The sequence below is a fragment of the Anopheles nili genome, chromosome 3, assembly GCF_943737925.1.
Source record: "Anopheles nili chromosome 3, idAnoNiliSN_F5_01, whole genome shotgun sequence".
NCBI lineage: Eukaryota > Metazoa > Arthropoda > Insecta > Diptera > Culicidae > Anopheles > Anopheles nili.
This window is the reverse complement of record NC_071292.1, coordinates 49,923,589-49,943,353: the sequence shown is the minus strand read 5'-3', so window position 1 is coordinate 49,943,353 and position 19,765 is coordinate 49,923,589. Positions and strand designations below refer to the sequence as shown.

Below are 19,765 nucleotides of genomic sequence, written 5' to 3'. Positions count from 1 at the left end.
TGTTTATCTATATGCTCAATTGCACACGTTACAACAATTCAAATGTTATTTTAGATGCTGAATTGCACGAACACACATCCCCCGAATACATTACTACATTTGAAACACGAACAGACAACAACCAGACATTCATCAAGTCCCGAAACATAAAAATAGTTAAGGAACATGGGGCAGTGATTGAAGAATCAATTGATGATAATGATGTTCAAACTATCACTCCTATCCTTCCATCAGAGGTTCTTATACAGGAAATTGAAGGTAAGTTTCTCTTCTATTCTAAATATCTGAAAGCTACACTTACCTATGCTTGTTAAACCTTGTAAGACATTATACTCATATTTCGAACCTGATCAAATACGCGAACAATTGCCGATACTTTCATCCTTACATCATATGGAATCCATACATTTACTCCTGATACCAAAATCTAATGAGTTTACTTATCTCACAGAAACTGCACCATCACTTAACATCACACAACTCGAAGAAACACCCCAGATCGTACAGGAAGTCGTCACAAAACATAAACCCAAGAAGAAACAAACACAAACACATGTATATGAACAGGTCGAAAATCTTACGACTGAGACAGATGAACAATTTTACCCGGAACAAACAGAATCTGCCATTGCTACTCCTACAATACTTTCCAAGCGAGTTAAAACTAAAAAGATTAACGTGAATGTTCTGCAAGGGGTCGATAAAACTGTAGTTGTACATGAGGAAAACGAAAGCCCACTAGAAACTCTTACGATTCCAGCCTTTGAAGAGGCTGTTTCAGTCATGGAGCTCCCTGAACAAATCTCAGTTCAAGAAATTATAACAGCATCAGGGGCAACAAAACAGAAAATCACCAAAAAGAAAACTATCAAGAAACGAGTCGGACAAAAAGAGGAACACATCGAAGTAGTCACTGTTCAGCAAGACGATTCGACTCCTGAAACAACTATCACTGTTATCGAAGAAGATGCTCCCATTTCTATGCCTACTGACGATGCTCCCAAGCCTAAGAAAAAGAAGATCAAAACTATCAAGACTAGTGATGACTCGGACGATATCATTGAGCGACTTCTCAATCTAGAGGTTCACAAAACTGTTCTGGAAGAGTACGAGAAAATAGACCTGGATTTACCAAAGCGCATGCGTCCCACAGAGGAAACAACCATTGAAGAGCATCCGGATGTGGTTGAAGAAGTCAAGTCAGAAACTGGCGAAGTCAAAAGAAAGGTTGTTAAGAAAAAGATCATCAAAAAGCGCGTTGGACCCAAAGAAGAAATCACCGAAGAAGTCACCGTGCAAGAAGATGACAAGCAACCAGAAACAACTGTCACGATCAGCGAGCACGAGGTTCCTTACGAGCTTACAAAGCCTTTTGAAGAGGACCTCAAGCCTCTGCAAGCTATTGTGGACGATTATCCTGAGCCGATGGAGGCCACTGTGAAAACAAAATCCACAAAAGTTATCAAGAAAAAGGTCAAGAAGCTTCAACCAGCAGAGCCTTCTGTTGAAGATCTTCCTCTAGAAGAAGTTTCAGATCTCATCCTGGAACAAACTGTCACAGAACAACCAGTTATCGAAGTGCTTCCGGAACATGTTGAGGTATTGGAATCCATCACTCAAGAAGGAAAACCTAAGAAACATGTCACCAAAACCAAGATCATCAAGAAGAAAACGGGACGCAAGGTGGAAGAAGTCACAGTTGTAACCGTTCAAGAGGACGATCAGCTTCCAGAAACGACGGTTACCATGACCGAAGAACAAATCGTTCCGGAAACTGCTGTGACTGATACCATTCACGAGGTCGAGCTCCTCAAACCTAAGAAGAAGAAAGTCAAAACCATCAAGAAGAAAGGAACCGATACTAGCGAAATTATTCAGAAGCTCCTCAACATGGAACTCTCAAACACTGAACTACAACCGTTTGAACATGTGGATGCGGATGTGCCTATCCTTCAAATTTCACCACAATCTGCCGTTGAAGCTCTCGAAATTGAAGAGCTGCCTGAAGAGGTCAAAGTAACGCAAATCGTTACAAAAACTGGTGCATCCAAGAAACAGATCACCAAAAAGAAAACTATCAAGAAACGAGTCGGACAAAAAGAGGAACACATCGAAGTAGTCACTGTTCAGCAAGACGATTCGACTCCTGAAACAACTATCACTGTTATCGAAGAAGATGCTCCCAATTCTATGCCTACTGACGATGCTCCCAAGCCTAAGAAAAAGAAGATCAAAACTATCAAGACTAGTGATGACTCGGACGATATCATTGAGCGACTTCTCAATCTAGAGGTTCACAAAACTGTTCTGGAAGAGTACGAGAAAACAGACCTGGATTTACCAAAGCGCATGCGTCCCACAGAGGAAACAACCATTGAAGAGCATCCGGATGTGGTTGAAGAAGTCAAGTCAGAAACTGGCGAAGTCAAAAGAAAGGTTGTTAAGAAAAAGATCATCAAAAAGCGCGTTGGACCCAAAGAAGAAATCACCGAAGAAGTCACCGTGCAAGAAGATGACAAGCAACCAGAAACAACTGTCACGATCAGCGAGCAAGAGGTTCCTTATGAGCATACACTGCCTTTCGAAGAGGACCTCAAGCCTCTGCAAGCTGTTGTGGACGATTATCCTGAGCCGATGGAGGCCACTGTGAAAACAAAATCCACAAAAGTAATCAAGAAAAAAGTCAAGAAGCTACAACCTGCAGAGCCTTCTGTTGAAGAACTTCCTCTAGAAGAAGTTTCAGATCTCATCCTGGAACAAACTGTCACAGAACAACCAGTTATCGAAGTGCTTCCGGAACATGTTGAGGTATTGGAATCCATCACTCAAGAAGGAAAACCTAAGAAACATGTCACCAAAACCAAGGTCATCAAGAAGAAAACGGGACGCAAGGTGGAAGAAGTCACAGTTGTAACCGTTCAAGAGGACGATCAGCTTCCAGAAACGACGGTTACCATGACCGAAGAACAAATTGTTCCGGAAACTGCTGTGACTGATACCATTCACGAGATCGAGCTCCTCAAACCTAAGAAGAAGAAAGTCAAAACCATCAAGAAGAAAGGAACCGATACTAGCGAAATTATTCAGAAGCTCCTCAACATGGAACTCTCAAACACTGAACTACAACCGTTTGAACATGTGGATGCGGATGTGCCTATCCTTCAAATTTCACCACAATCTGCCGTTGAAGCTCTCGAAATTGAAGAGCTGCCTGAAGAGGTCAAAGTAACGCAAATCGTTACAAAAACTGGTGCATCCAAGAAACAGATCACCAAAAAGAAAACTATCAAGAAACGAGTCGGACAAAAAGAGGAACACATCGAAGTAGTCACTGTTCAGCAAGACGATTCGACTCCTGAAACAACTATCACTGTTATCGAAGAAGATGCTCCCACTTCTATGCCTACTGACGATGCTCCCAAGCCTAAGAAAAAGAAGATCAAAACTATCAAGACTAGTGATGACTCGGACGATATCATTGAGCGACTTCTCAATCTAGAGGTTCACAAAACTGTTCTGGAAGAGTACGAGAAAACAGACCTGGATTTACCAAAGCGCATGCGTCCCACAGAGGAAACAACCATTGAAGAGCATCCGGATGTGGTTGAAGAAGTCAAGTCAGAAACTGGCGAAGTCAAAAGAAAGGTTGTTAAGAAAAAGATCATCAAAAAGCGCGTTGGACCCAAAGAAGAAATCACCGAAGAAGTCACCGTGCAAGAAGATGACAAGCAACCAGAAACAACTGTCACGATCAGCGAGCAAGAGGTTCCTTATGAGCATACACTGCCTTTCGAAGAGGACCTCAAGCCTCTGCAAGCTGTTGTGGACGATTATCCTGAGCCGATGGAGGCCACTGTGAAAACAAAATCCACAAAAGTTATCAAGAAAAAGGTCAAGAAGCTTCAACCAGCAGAGCCTTCTGTTGAAGATCTTCCTCTAGAAGAAGTTTCAGATCTCATCCTGGAACAAACTGTCACAGAACAACCAGTTATCGAAGTGCTTCCGGAACATGTTGAGGTATTGGAATCCATCACTCAAGAAGGAAAACCTAAGAAACATGTCACCAAAACAAAGGTCATCAAGAAGAAAACGGGACGCAAGGTGGAAGAAGTCACAGTTGTAACCGTTCAAGAGGACGATCAGCTTCCAGAAACGACGGTTACCATGACCGAAGAACAAATCGTTCCGGAAACTGCTGTGACTGATACCATTCACGAGGTCGAGCTCCTCAAACCTAAGAAGAAGAAAGTCAAAACCATCAAGAAGAAAGGAACCGATACTAGCGAAATTATTCAGAAGCTCCTCAACATGGAACTCTCAAACACTGAACTACAACCGTTTGAACATGTGGATGCGGATGTGCCTATCCTTCAAATTTCACCACAATCTGCCGTTGAAGCTCTCGAAATTGAAGAGCTGCCTGAAGAGGTCAAAGTAACGCAAATCGTTACAAAAACTGGTGCATCCAAGAAACAGATCACCAAAAAGAAAACTATCAAGAAACGAGTCGGACAAAAAGAAGAACACATCGAAGTAGTCACTGTTCAGCAAGACGATTCGACTCCTGAAACAACTATCACTGTTATCGAAGAAGATGCTCCCACTTCTATGCCTACTGACGATGCTCCCAAGCCTAAGAAAAAGAAGATCAAAACTATCAAGACTAGTGATGACTCGGACGATATCATTGAGCGACTTCTCAATCTAGAGGTTCATAAAACTGTTCTGGAAGAGTACGAGAAAATAAACCTGGATTTACCAAAGCGCATGTGTCCCACAGAGGAGACAACCATTGAAGAGCATCCGGATGTGGTTGAAGAAGTCAAGTCAGAAACTGGCGAAGTCAAAAGAAAGGCTGTTAAGAAAAAGATCATCAAAAAGCGCGTTGGACCCAAAGAAGAAATCACCGAAGAAGTCACCGTGCAAGAAGATGACAAACAACCAGAAACAACTGTCACGATCAGCGAGCACGAGGTTCCTTACGAGCTTACAGAGCCTTTCGAAGAGGACCTCAAGCCTCTGCAAGCTATTGTGGTCGATTATCCTGAGCCGATGGAGGCCACTGTGAAAACAAAATCCACAAAAGTTATCAAGAAAAAGGTCAAGAAGCTTCAACCTGCAGAGCCTTCTGTTGAAGATCTTCCTCTAGAAGAAGTTTCAGATCTCATCCTGGAACAAACTGTCACAGAACAACCAGTTATCGAAGTGCTTCCGGAACATGTTGAGGTATTAGAATCCATCACTCAAGAAGGAAAACCTAGGAAACATGTCACCAAAACCAAGATCATCAAGAAGAAAACGGGACGCAAGGTGGAAGAAGTCACAGTTGTAACCGTTCAAGAGGACGATCAGCTTCCAGAAACAACAGTCACCATTACCGAAGAACAGATCACTCCAGACACTGTTGAGGTTGATTCGATCAGTCCACTCAAGCTTGTTAAACCCAAGAAAAAGAAAGTTAAAATAATAAAAAGAACAGGCGAAAACGCAGAAGACATTATTCAGAATCTAATTGATTCAGATATATTGGAAACTGCAAGTGAACAGGGTGATCAACCATTGTCCGCTGAGGTTTTCGATATTTTGCCCGCTGCAAGTGACACTCCTCAAAAGTTAACACCAAAACAAAAAGGTGCACTCAAGACGAAAACACACACAACCACATCAACTGACACACAAGATACACTCCCACAGTCATTTATTGTTCCACATTTAATGGGTAAGAGAACACACTATCTTACATTTCATTGTTTATCTATATGTTCAATTGCACACGTTACAACAATTCAAATGTTATTTTAGATGCTGAATTGCACGAACACACATCCCCCGAATACATTACTACATTTGAAACACGAACAGACAACAACCAGACATTCATCAAGTCCCGAAACATAAAAATAGTTAAGGAACATGGGGCAGTGATTGAAGAATCAATTGATGATAATGATGTTCAAACTATCACTCCTATCCTTCCATCAGAGGTTCTTATACAGGAAATTGAAGGTAAGTTTCTCTTCTATTCTAAATATCTGAAAGCTACACTTACCTATGCTTGTTAAACCTTGTAAGACATTATACTCATATTTCGAACCTGATCAAATACGCGAACAATTGCCGATACTTTCATCATTACATCATATGGAATCCATACATTTACTCCTGATACCAAAATCTAATGAGTTTACTTATCTCACAGAAACTGCACCATCACTTAACATCACACAACTCGAAGAAACACCCCAGATCGTACAGGAAGTCGTCACAAAACATAAACCCAAGAAGAAACAAACACAAACACATGTATATGAACAGGTCGAAAATCTTACGACTGAGACAGATGAACAATTTTACCCGGAACAAACAGAATCTGCCATTGCTACTCCTACAATACTTTCCAAGCGAGTTAAAACTAAAAAGATTAACGTGAATGTTCTGCAAGGGGTCGATAAAACTGTAGTTGTACATGAGGAAAACGAAAGCCCACTAGAAACTCTTACGATTCCAGCCTTTGAAGAGGCTGTTTCAGTCATGGAGCTCCCTGAACAAATCTCAGTTCAAGAAATTATAACAGCATCAGGGGCAACAAAACAGAAAATCACCAAAAAGAAAACTATCAAGAAACGAGTCGGACAAAAAGAGGAACACATCGAAGTAGTCACTGTTCAGCAAGACGATTCGACTCCTGAAACAGCTATCACTGTTATCGAAGAAGATGCTCCCATTTCTATGCCTACTGACGATGCTCCCAAGCCTAAGAAAAAGAAGATCAAAACTATCAAGACTAGTGATGACTCGGACGATATCATTGAGCGACTTCTCAATCTAGAGGTTCACAAAACTGTTCTGGAAGAGTACGAGAAAATAGACCTGGATTTACCAAAGCGCATGCGTCCCACAGAGGAAACAACCATTGAAGAGCATCCGGATGTGGTTGAAGAAGTCAAGTCAGAAACTGGCGAAGTCAAAAGAAAGGTTGTTAAGAAAAAGATCATCAAAAAGCGCATTGGACCCAAAGAAGAAATCACCGAAGAAGTCACCGTGCAAGAAGATGACAAGCAACCAGAAACAACTGTCACGATCAGCGAGCACGAGGTTCCTTACGAGCTTACAGAGCCTTTCGAAGAGGACCTCAAGCCTCTGCAAGCTATTGTGGACGATTATCCTGAGCCGATGGAGGCCACTGTGAAAACAAAATCCACAAAAGTCATCAAGAAAAAAGTCAAGAAGCTACAACCAGCAGAGCCTTCGGTCGAAGATGAAGCAACTATTTCTTTTGATGAAAAACCGTCAAAACATGTTAGCTTCGAGGATACAGACATCTTGGAACCAGTGCAACCGGTCATCGAAGAATTACCGGAAGAAATAAAAGTCAACGAAGTGGTTACGTCTAATGGTAACATCAAGAAACAGACAACGAAAAAACGTACGGTGAAAAAGACAGTGGGGGACAAACAAGAGCTGGTGGAGGTAGTAACAGTCGAAGAAGAAGGGCAAACACCCGAAACTACTATTACCATTACAGAATCAGAGATTCAGTTAGAACAACCAGTTATACCCGAACAGACTGAAAATCCTTCAATAGTCTTACCACACAAACCACAAAAAATGAAAAAGAAAAAGATCAAAACCATGAAAACAACAGATGAAGTTGATGACATCATTGAAAGATTACTCAATTTGGAAGTAAAAAAGACCGAGCTTGAACGTTATGAAAAAGTCGATGTTGAGCTCAAAAAAAGACACAGAATATTGATTGAGGAATCGTTGCATATGCCCCAGGCATCTGTAGCTATCATAGAAACGATTGAATCATCACACCCTGAAACAGTGCGTAAAATATCTTCTGCACTTCCTGTAGAAGTTGAAGAACCTGCTAAAAAGGTTGTGAAAAAACCCAAACTACCATCAACAACGTTAATGCAAGCAGCAGAAGTTCAAGCACCATCAGACTCTGATTATACGGAGGCAGTTCCTATACAAGATGATGACTTGCAACTTGAGACATCCATAAAAAAACCGGTTCAAAAAGACAAGAAGTCATTACGTAAGCTTAAGCCCTTACCCTTGAAAGAATTGCCAACAACAGATACCTCGGATAGTATGAGTATTCCAGAAACAGTAGAGTTAATTGGTGACGCAATTTCAGAAACAGAAGTAGTGCAAGAAATTTGCATCAATGAACCACTTTTACAAGAGGCATCTATAGAAGAGAGTGATAAATCCTTCCTTACGTACAAAGAAACATCTATTAAATCGCAAGAACAACAATTAACACAAATAATTGAAACACAAAGTGAACCAAAGAAACCTGAAAAGAAGGTAAAGAAAAAACCAAAGAAAGTTGAACGTTCAGAAGACGATGAACAACTTCAACGATTGTTGAATCTCGAAGTTGAAAAAACACCATTGGAGCAGTATGAAAAAGTGGACATTGAAGGCAAACCAAAGCCTGAAAAACCTAAAATAGTATTAGAACGTCTAAAAATAGAACGCAAAGAACAAAAACCGCAGAAAATGAAAGTCTCAGAGCCTGAGGAACAGCCACAAATGATACGGCTTAGAAAAATTAAAGTTCCAGAGCGCAAAGAAATAGACGAAGTTGTTATACCAAAGGTGCTGCTCAAAAGCCGTCTAGTTTCCGTTGAATACCCACCACAAGCTCTCCAGCCTGTTTTAACTCTACTATCACCCGTCAAATCAGTAGGCCAAATGTCAAGAATAGAAAAAGAAGAAGCAGATGAAAAAATGAAGAAAATTAAAAAGATCAAGACTGTAAAAACGAAAAAGATGGAATTAGATGTACCAGAATCCTTCGATTATGATGAAGAGAAACCAGAAAAGGAGGAATTCGACAAAGAAGCGCACAAATATCAGCGACAGCCGAAACATGCCGCCGAAGACATGCCGGAAGAAAGGATTCTTAAGCTGGGTAAAGGTAAGCCGAAAAATGATATCGATAATGAAGAAGTCGTCAAGTTAAAGAAAATTCCTTCAAAGCCTCTCAGTGAGGAAATGGAAGATAAGAAACAAGTAAGAAAGCCAACACAAAAACCAACACAGAGTGAAACTGACGATAAAAAACAACATGTTGAAGGTCCTGAATATAAGCCAACTGATATTCCTGATGTCGACGTAGAGATAGAAAAACCCGTTCCAGAGGAAAAAGAAAAGATTCAACCAGTAAAAGATTCAAAAAAGAAACCTAAATATGATAGAAAACCAAAACCAATCGATAATAAGGAAGATGACATAAAACCTTTGGTCATGGGCAAGGGAAAACCTTCACCTGATTCTCCAGAAGAAGAAGTTAAGTTCAGAATACCGTCTGGTAAAACAGAACCAGATGAACCAACAGATGTAAAACTGAAGCCATTTAAGAAACCCTCACCTGATGAAGATACACCTATCAAGGAAGCTGATCATACAATGGCTTTACCAATTGATACAGAAAAGCAACAAGACGCAGAAATTGCTGTACCAGCACCCATTCATGCCAAGAAAATTGATAAGAAAATCAAACCTAAAAGAAAGCAAGACGAAGAAAATCTTTCTCCGGAATCTGCGATGGAGGATATACCAATACCAGTAGCCGATGTCGATAGCATCGTCCAAGAAACCGTTCATGCCGTAGTGCCGATAACTATAGCTGAAGACATCTTTGATAAGCCAGTGGAGTTATTAGTAGCACCTCAGCCACAACAAGATTTTGTAATAGAACATTTACCAGAAGAGATTGAAATCGTTCAAGTGCCCAATGATACCGGTGCAATCGAACAGCAGTCCATTAAAAAGCGCATAATCAAAAAGAAAAAGGATGATAAGGAGGAAGTTATTGAGATTGTTACGATACAGAAAGGAGATGAGATTCCCTTGACAACAGTTACAGTTACTCAAACGACCCCCGAAGACGTCACCGTTGCGCCGGAAAGTGCAAAGCGCAAAGTTCGCGTAAAGAAAACAGTGAAACCAGATGCGCTGGAGGCAGATATCAATCGGCTTCTCAATCAGGAGATTTCTAAAACAGAGCTTGAAGTATACGAAAAAACACCATATGAACCATCCAAGCATCCCAAAGATCAACCTGTCGAAGATGCAACGGTTGTCAAACCCGTGTCTATGCCTGACGAACCGTCCAAAATCAAGAAGACCACCGTTAAAGCTAAAACAAAAACCCTGAAACAACATCAAGTCACTCCTATACAAGAAATACCTACAGAATCATTAAAACCACTCGAACCAGCCACCGGACACGAAGATATTCAACAGACACTCGATATCATACACACTGAAGAAAAGTTATCAGTCAGTAAGTATATCATTCTAATATTATTATAGTTACATTTATCAAACAGAAAATAGGTGGATGAAGAAATAACCAAGAGTGTTTTATACTATTTTGATGTCTAATATATTGTTGGCTTATTGCAGTACTTCCAAAGACGCGAAAATAGATCAAAAGAAACCATTCTTTGCTCATTATTGTTGAGAAAACAGAAATAATCTCGCAAACGGGGCGTTCAATTTGCCGTATAGCTATGTATATGAACAGCACGGAAATTTACGTGGTTTCTTTGTGGTTATTTTCGGTATTCGAAAATCTTCACGATCATCGCTTAACTTTCATGTTTTTCCTATAAAAACTGCAGGTGCAGCAACCGTGGACTTACAGGAAGATACTTTCGAAACGAATGAGTTCGTTGAAACCAGCCCCTTGGAGGATACTGTGCAGCCGGTTGACATACCAGACAAGGCACTTGAGATCCCCGAAATTACTCAGCAGCCCCAGGTCACTGCAGCTCCCATCGAACAAGTCTTAGATGAAAAGGAGGAGGAAACAACTGCAGCACCAACAGAACTCCCCGAGGAGGCACAGGCCGCAACGAGCGAAATTCCATCCGATGTCACAGAAACACCAATCGTGAGTAAACCTGTTCTTGAAGCAGCTCCCGTGGAAGAATTGCTCGAGCAGCAAGAGGAAGAAACCGACAAAGTTCCTTCGCTGGCATTCGACGCGGTTCAAGTATCACCAACCGACGTGTCGGAGTTTGCCACGGAGAAACCTACGGTTCAGGGTAAACCGCTACTCGAAGCTGCTCCCGTTGATGATCAGTTTGATGTGTCAATCGAGGAAGCCGATACTGTTGCCTCGTTGACACTTAATGAGGAACATCTAACACCTGTCGAGGTATCATTAGGAGCTACAGAAGTTTCCGCTGTACAGCTTAAGCCGACGATTGCAGCGGCTCCATCCGAGTCCGTTTTGGAGCAGCCGGTGGAAGAAACTTCCGCCGTCGAAGCGCCCAAAATGGATGTCGAGAAGCTGGAACCGATCGACGAAAAGCAACCTGAGCCAACGGAGAAGGCCGTACTGCTGCCAGCGATGACCGTTGAAACTGCGCCCAAGGAAGCTCCCAAGAAGGTCGTCAAAAAGATGACTAAAAAATCCAAAAAGTCCATCGAGGATGACGAGGAGCTACAGCGGTTGCTAAATCTGGAGGTCGAGAAAACGCAACTGGAGCAGTACGAAAAGATTGACGTGGACGGAAAACCGAAGGTTAAGCCGGAAAAGGGTGAGATTGTTAAGTTAGAGCCTATTAAAATCGAACGTAAGGAACAGAAACCGATTAAACCAGAAATCACTGACACACAAGAACCACAAACAGTTAAACTCCGTAAAACTGTCATACCGGAGAAGCGGGAAGTCGAAGAGATCACCGTTCCAAAGGTACTGCTCAAGAGCCGCATCGAGTACGTGGAGCTCTCTGCTCAAGGGCAGCAGCCTCAGATTGTCGAGTTGGATACCCGACCGGGCGTGGGCGTGCTATCCCGCGTGGAAGAAGAAGAAGTGGAGCGCACGAAAAAGGTTATCAAAAAGGTAAAGGTCATTAAAAAAGAAAAACCTGAGCTTGAAACTCTAGACATTGAAAAGTACGAGAAGGAACCCAAAGAGGATGAAAAGAAGGAAGAAGAGAAACCTCAATACCAGCGACAGGTAAAAGAAATACCAAAGGACGAGCCGGAAGAACGGACTCTACAAATGGGTAAGGGTAAACTTAAAAAAGACGAAGAGCAGCAAGAAGAGGTCAAACTCAAGAAAACACCAACTAAACCAAAAGAGGAGGTCGTAGAGGAAGAAAAAATCAAGAAAAAACCTCAAGAAAAGCCAAAGGAGGAAGATCTGGATACTGAAAAACGGCACGTAGAAAAGCCAAAATTCAAACCGACTAACATTCCGGACTTCGAAACAGAGCTGGAACCATACGAAAAGCCCGCACCGAAACCGGTAGAAAAACCTGAGCCAGAACCAGAGAAACCAAAGGTGGAAAAGACACCTACCGCTCCGCAACCTGTAGAAGAGCCGGAACACAAAATAATACTTGGAAAAGGTAAAAAGCCAGAACCGGAACCAGAAGAAGAATTCAAGTTCCGCAAACCGACACCGACGAAACCGGAAGATGAAAAAGAAGAGATAAAGCTGAAACCTTTCACAAAACCAACGCCGGTAACGGAGCCGAAGGAACGTGAAGGTGATCGTGATATGGCACTACCTACTCCCAAGGATGTTCCAGACGAACCAGAGGTTGAATCAGGAAAGAAAAAGATAATCAAAAAAGTTGTCAAAAAGCCCAAATCACCAGCAGTCGAGGAGCCAACTTCCGAGCCCTCTCTGCCAGAGGAAGAGACTTCTGTTCCGGTTGAGGTGCCTGCCCCAGTACGTGAGGAAGTGCAACCGGAACCTGAAAAGAAAATCGAGCAGCCTAAGAAAGTGGAACTTAAGCAACCGACGGAAGTAGCACTTCCACAGCCAGATTTGCAGCAAACGGAGGAGCTCGCTCCCCCGCAAGTGCCAGAAGAAAAGCACGTCGACTCTGTACAAGAGCCTACTCCCGAAGTGTCGGTTGCAATGCCACCTGATGCACATGAGGAGAAAGAGAAGGTTGTCAAAAAGAAGGTGATCAAAAAACCAAAGAAAAAACCGGAAGAAGATGCCGAGCTAGAGCGTTTGTTGAATTTGGAAATCGAAAAGACGGAACTCGAAACGTACGAAAAAGTTGATCTTGAACCGAAGCAAAAAGAAAAACCAGAGGACACGCCAAAGCCGGCTGAAGTACCTGCTAAGATACAAGAGCCTATCGTTGAAAAGCCCTCCGTAAAGGAGCCAACCATTTCAAAGGCACATGTGGTAGAGGAACAGCTGCCAGCAGAGGAAGCGACCACTATGGCACCGGCTGACATACCGAAACCGACAGAACTGACGCCAGAAACAATACCGGAAGTAGTTCAAAGCGCGGTAAAAGAGCTACCAGTGGTGGTTCAAAAGGACGAACCAAAGCCAGTGCCGGTTGAAGAAAAAGTTGAGGTGCCCACGGAACCACAAGAAACGAAAACGGTGGTCAAGAAGAAGGTCGTGAAAAAACCCAAGAAGCCTTCCACGGATGATGACGAACAGCTACAGAGGCTCCTTAATCTGGAGATCGAAAAAACCGAACTCGAGAAGTACGAAAAGATCGATGTAGATATCAAGAAACCAGAAAAGGTGGTCGAATCAGTTGAAGCTATTCTTGCACCGCAAGTCGCTGAAATCGAAGAGCCTGCACCAGTTCAAGTTACGCTCAAACCCAAGAAAGTTGTTTCAAAACCGGCAGAAGAACAACCAGTTGAGGCTGAATTTAAGATAACTAAAAAGCCACGCCTGCCAGAAGCTCCGCAAGAGGTTGAGGAGGTAATTACGCTGAAGCCAACTCCACAGAAGACGGAAGAAACGGTAAGCGTAGAGCGCATCATTAAAATTGAAGTAGAAGCAGAAGAGCCAGTCGAGCAGCCTGTCATTGAAGAAGTTGAGGAGGATGAACCAAAACAAGATCTTGAACAAGAACCTCAAACGGTGGAACCTGTGGTTGAAGAACCAGTGGACATCGTCGAGCTAGTAGAAGAAACAGTACCCATCCAGCCATTGGTGGAAGAAGTCCACGACGTGCAACCGATCATAGAAGATGCCGTCATAGAAGCCCCCTCAGAGGAGCTTGTGAGTGTGGTTGAATCTGTACCAATCCAACCTATCGTTGAAGAGGTGGTACCAAAAACACCCTTGAGAAAAGTTTCACTCAAACCGACTGAGCCTGTGCAGGAAGTGGTCGAGAAAAAACCAGCCGAAAAGCCAAAGAAAAAGGTGGTTGTGAAAAAGAAGAAGGCTAGCATCGATGACGATGCCGAACTGCAGCGGTTACTGAACTTGGAAATTGAGAAAACCGAGCTGGAGCAGTACGAACGGATCGATGTGGATTTGCTTAAGCGCGAAAAGGTTAAGATTGAACAACAACCGCAACCTCAACAGGCGGTCGAGTCGACGGTCGAGCCTGAGGAGAGCGCTCAGGTAAAGTTGCCACGCAAAAAGAGCAAGCCTAAGGTGGAACCTATTGAAGAAACTGAGGTGGAGTTCAAGCTTAAGCCAAAGAAATCAACGCAAGAAGAAGAAACGGTACAAGAAACGACCGTGTCGTTGAAAAAACCGAAAAAACCCACGGTTGTCGAGGAGACAGCCACCGAAGAGGTGGTTTTATTGAAACCAGCCGTTCTAAAGCCTGAAGCCGTTGAGGATGTCGAGGAATCGATTAAGCTTAAGCCGAAACCGGCACCGTACACTACCGATGAAGCTGAAGCGTCGCTCAAGATCGTACGGGAAGCGGAACAACCAGCAGCACCCGAGTCAGCTCCTGCACCGGCACCAGTGGTGGTAGAGGAGAAGAAGCCTGAGAAACTGAAAAAGAAGACCGTCCCGAAGAAAAAGAAGGATGACGACATTGACGAGATCACGCGAAAGCTGCTCGAGATGGATGTACCCAAAACGGAGCTGGAGAAGTACGAGAAGATAGACCTGGACATTGTCAAACCGGTGAAGGAAACCGTGGACGAGGTGACGATGGTGAAGCGCAAACCTAAGGTAAAGCCTTCGGTAGAAGAAGAAGAAGAAACGGAAGCGAAGTTGTCCTTGCCAAAGAAGAAACCCTCGGTTACAGAACCGGAAGAGGCCGAAACGACATTCAAAATCGCGAGAAAACCCTCGGAACCGCAGCAACCGGAAGACGTGGAAGCGTCGATGACCATCACCAGGGAGCAGGAAGTTCCTGCAGAAGAGGAGATAACCGAACACGTCGTTGTGCGTAAGCAGCGCCCACGCCCGAAGCCGGCATTCCGTCGCGAGGTGCTTGATGAGGAAGAGGTGCGCATTAAGAAGATCAAAAAGGTGCGCCAACCGCGCCCAGTGTTCAAGGACATCGAGCCGGAAAATGTCACCTTCCGGCCGAAGCGCACCAAGCACATCGAGGACATTGAGCAGGAGTTCAAAATACAGCTCGACTCGTACGCGCGCGAAGAGATCTCGATGTCGGGCCGCGTAAAGCTGCCGACACCGTACAGCTACGGCGAGGAAACCGGCGAGGCTCACATAACGATCATCAAGCAGGTCGATGAAGATGACGAGGTCGTGTATGAGGTCATCTACGACGACAGTGAGCAGGACGTGGAGGATGAGTACCGGTACGAGGACGAGGACACTGAGAACGTGGTGATCGAGCTGCGGCGGCGCCGCGAGAAGCTCGAAAATCTGATCGTACACCACGAGGAGGAAATTTCGCTCGACTTGACGCAACGCAACAGATCACAGTTCACCACCACCACACACGAAGAAGAATCATTCACACTGAAACAGCCCAAGAAAGTCCTACCGACCTACTCTGAAGGTTTTTATCAAATTCCTATTATACAGTTATGTTTGAAACTCTATCTCTTGATTCTATCTATTGCTGAAACTTTTCTTACGTTTCACAACTTTCTGCTATCTGCTGGCTGAATTATCTTTCGCGATTTTTTTTTCTTCTTCACTTCTTCTATTCCACTATCCTTGTCTTGACTAGTTTTCTAGAAGCTTACTTTGTGCTGGTCAGAACATATTCCTATCGCAAGTTCGGTATCCTTCCAATGGTTCTACCGAACGAACACAAACCCAGGCCTAACTCTACTATCATCTTTTCAGCTTGCACTGACCAACACGCGCACGGAGCGTGTACAAACGCAGCGGAAGACTTTTAAGCAAAACACTAGCATCAGCATTAATACGGTCTCAAAACGAGGCTAGATTCTAAGCTAAAACTCCTCAACACACTATGTAACACAACTGTAAATTATGCTCACGCACTACCACTGTATACTAATTACTTCTTTCAAGGATTGCCTTTGACCCACGGTCACGCCATTCTACTAGTACTATTTTCACCACTCTATGCTGTACTATTTCTACTATATCTTCTTCTACTCTTCCTTCCTTACATCTATTTTTTCGTCTATCCTTCAAGAGTGAACCCTATCGTGTGGTGTATGAATTTGGTTGATTTTCACTCCAAGCATTACGGGTAGACAAGCAACGTCTGCCACTATTTCACTACGATAAACTACTTCTACTACTACTAGCACAATTCCTACTTCACCTTGTACACTAAATCCAAGTTTTATTTGCATTGTTACTGACAGTGATACCTCTCTCTATACAAACTTTCCACTGAGTTAGTTTCATTGCTCTAATACACTATTTTTTGTCTTTCTGCGGCCGGTGTTCCCATTGATGTTATACCTACTTTAGAAACCGCTTCTCTGAAGATCGTCCGTGAAGGTGAGTAGTGTCAATATCTCTACTGTTTGAAATAATTTAACGATCTAACCGTTAAAACCAATTGTGTTTGCTATTACAGAGGATGCAAATGATATGTACTGTATTCAGGCGGTGGAAGCCGAAAACGAAGAAGCACTACACATCGTCGAAGGCGAGAAAGTCTATGTGATCGGTATGTACTCCTCCATCGGTGCGCGATGTTGCCAATGAAAACGAAAATTGACAACATTCTTTTTTTCCCGCAACGGCATCAACAGAACACAGCAACTCCGAATGGTGGTACGTGAAACGATCCTGGTCCGACGAGCGCGGATTCGTCCGTCGGGAGTATCTGATGGACGCCGTCACCTACCCGCAGTACGTTCAGAAGACCCTCAATGAGAAAATCGACAAACTGCCGGTGTTCGAGAAACCGGCCGCCAGTGAGAAACCACTCGCACCGAAGATCATCGAAAAGCTGCAGCCGATCACCACGCAGGACGGCTACACGGTGCAGTTCGAGTGTAAGGTGGAAGGTTTCCCACGTCCTTCAATCGCCTGGTTCAGGCAAACGGCCGTCATCAAACCATCGCAGGACTTCCAAATGTACTACGACGACGATAACGTCGCGACGCTGATCATCCGCGAGGTGTTCCCGGAGGATGCCGGCACGTTCACGTGTGTTGCGAAGAACATCGCTGGTTTCGCCTCGAGTGCGACCGAACTCGTCGTCGATTCGTTCAGCTCAGACCACGGCTCAGACGTGGCAACACTGTCGCGAAAGAGCATGTCACGCGAGTCCTCGCTAGCAGACATCCTCGAAGGCATTCCGCCCACGTTCTCGCGCAAACCTAAAGCGCAGTATGTCGACGCCGGTTCGGATGTGCTGCTCGAGTGCCGCCTTGTGGCGGTACCGGAGCCTGACATTCTATGGTACTACAACGGTGTTGAGATCGCTAGCAAGGACAACGTGCAGGTCGTGGTTGAATCGGACATGCACATGTACTGCACGGTGGTGCACATCAAGGGCATCGACAAGCTGCAGGAAGGCTCGTACCAGGTGGTGGCCCGCAATCGCGAAGGCGAATCGTCTCTCGACATTCTGGTGAAGGTGAAAACAGGCGTACAGGAGCCACCGCAAATCCTGGAACCGCTCAAGAGCATGACGATTCGGCAGGGCGAAACGGTCGTGCTTTCGACGCAGATTGTTGGTAATCCGGCGCCAGAAGTGCAGTGGTTCAAGAATGGCGTGTCACTGGACGTTCCTACGCAAGCAGACCGCAATATCTACACGGTTACGCTGGTGGCACCAACCCACGATAACGCCGGCGAGTACACGGTGCGCGCTAAGAACCCTGCTGGCAGCGTGGAAACGAGCGCGTTCCTGACGGTGGACGAATCGAACGTCGGCAATCCCCAGGCACCACTCTTCCTGGAGCGCTTTGAAGAACAGAGTGTTCCTCAGGGAGGCACCATCAAGCTACCGGCAAAGGTGACTGGCAATCCGGTCCCAGAGATCCTGTGGCTGCGCAACAACAACACCCTGTTGCCCTCGAAACGTGTCAAGCAGGCGTACGATGGCGAGAACATCGAGTTGCTGATCAACAACGCCGATTCGGAGCAGGATTCGGGCAACTACAAGTGCATCGCATCGAACACGATCGGTAAGGCGTCGCACGGGGCACGGGTAGTGGTAGAGGTGGATAAAGTCACCTTCACGCGTAAGCTCAAGAAAACGATCACGGTTGAGGAAAGCCGCGCAGTCACATTGGAGTGTGAAACTTCGCACACCGTGTCGACAAAGTGGTATCACAACGGCAAGGAACTGAGCGGAATGGATCACCGCATGATCGTGCAGGATGGCAAGGTGCACAAGCTGAACATCAAAAACCCAACCATCAATGACACCGGACTATACAGGTGCACGGTTAAGGATCAACAAACCGAATGCACGCTCACGGTGATTGAGGCAAAACCGGAGTTCCTCCGCAAACTTGAGGATGTCGAAACGAAGGAGAAAGAACACGCCGTCCTCGAGGTGGAGATCACCTCAGAAACGGCTGACGTCACATGGTATAAGGAAGGCCGCAAGCTGGTCGAAACCACCGGCAAGTACGAGTTCACCAAAAAGGGCAAATCACGCGTGCTATTTGTACGCAATACGTCCGTGCACGATGAAGGCGAGTACACTTGTGCCCTGGCTGATCAGGAGTGTTCTGCTGAGGTGTCAGTTATCGAGCTGCCACCTGAGATCATCAGCGCACCGCGTGACGTCACGGTAGCTCGAGGCGAGGATGCGACCTTCGAGCTAGAGCTTACAAAGGGTGACGCACTGGTGCGCTGGTACCGCAATGAAGAGGAACTATCGTTCAATGGACATGTTCAGCTAACAATTGATGGTAAGCGACAGACGCTGAAGATCAATAAGACGGTCGATGCGGATGCCGGCGAGTACACGTGTTTGGTTGGTGAGCAGCGTGCTAAGGCACGACTAACGGTCGAGAAACCGGTGGTCGACTTCGTGCGCCGCCTACCGGAGGTGACACTAACTACGCGGGATAACGATGCCGTGTTCATGGTGGAACTGTCCGAGCCCGCTGATGTGGTGTGGTACCGTAACAGCAAACCTATTACCGCGTCGAACAAGTATGAGCTGGTTGTGGATAAGTGCGTGCGCAAGCTGATCGTGAAGAATGCCGCTGAAGATGACGAGGATGAGTACACGTGCACGGTGTCGAACGCGAAAACGGCCTCGAAGCTGAAGGTCGAGATCATCAAGGTCGCGCCGACCATCTTCGAGGAAGGTCCGCGTGTGTTCACCATCCGCAAGGACGAAGACGTGACGTTCAATGTGAAGTTTAACGCCACACCGAAACCTGAAGCGGAGTGGCGCGTTAATAAGCGCGTCATCATTCCTTCAGCGAAGTTCGTCTCGACGGTGACCGAGGAAACGGCCAGTCTTACGATCAGACGTGCTGCTGAGGTTGACGCCGGGGAGTTCACACTCAAGCTGACGAACGAATGTGGTGATGCCAGCACATCCTTCACGCTGGTCATCAAGAGTAAGTTGGAGATCGGAATCTTTACAACTAGTGCGTTTTAAAATGTTGGCACTTT

At 44.9% G+C, this 19,765-nt stretch overlaps 1 protein-coding gene across 1 annotated transcript in view; it reads left to right on the top strand.

The window, feature by feature from the left end:
- The window catches only part of LOC128724535 (titin-like), a 140,577-nt gene that overhangs the window by 116,375 nt on the left and 4,437 nt on the right, over window positions 1-19,765 (top strand). Inside the window, exons 32-39 of the mRNA XM_053818260.1 lie at window positions 55-258; window positions 452-5,719; window positions 5,803-6,006; window positions 6,200-10,309; window positions 10,650-15,743; window positions 16,640-16,669; window positions 16,749-16,841; window positions 16,927-19,710. Coding sequence (XP_053674235.1) covers window positions 55-258; window positions 452-5,719; window positions 5,803-6,006; window positions 6,200-10,309; window positions 10,650-15,743; window positions 16,640-16,669; window positions 16,749-16,841; window positions 16,927-19,710 — 17,787 coding nt within the window. The remainder of the gene's footprint in view (window positions 1-54; window positions 259-451; window positions 5,720-5,802; window positions 6,007-6,199; window positions 10,310-10,649; window positions 15,744-16,639; window positions 16,670-16,748; window positions 16,842-16,926; window positions 19,711-19,765) is intronic.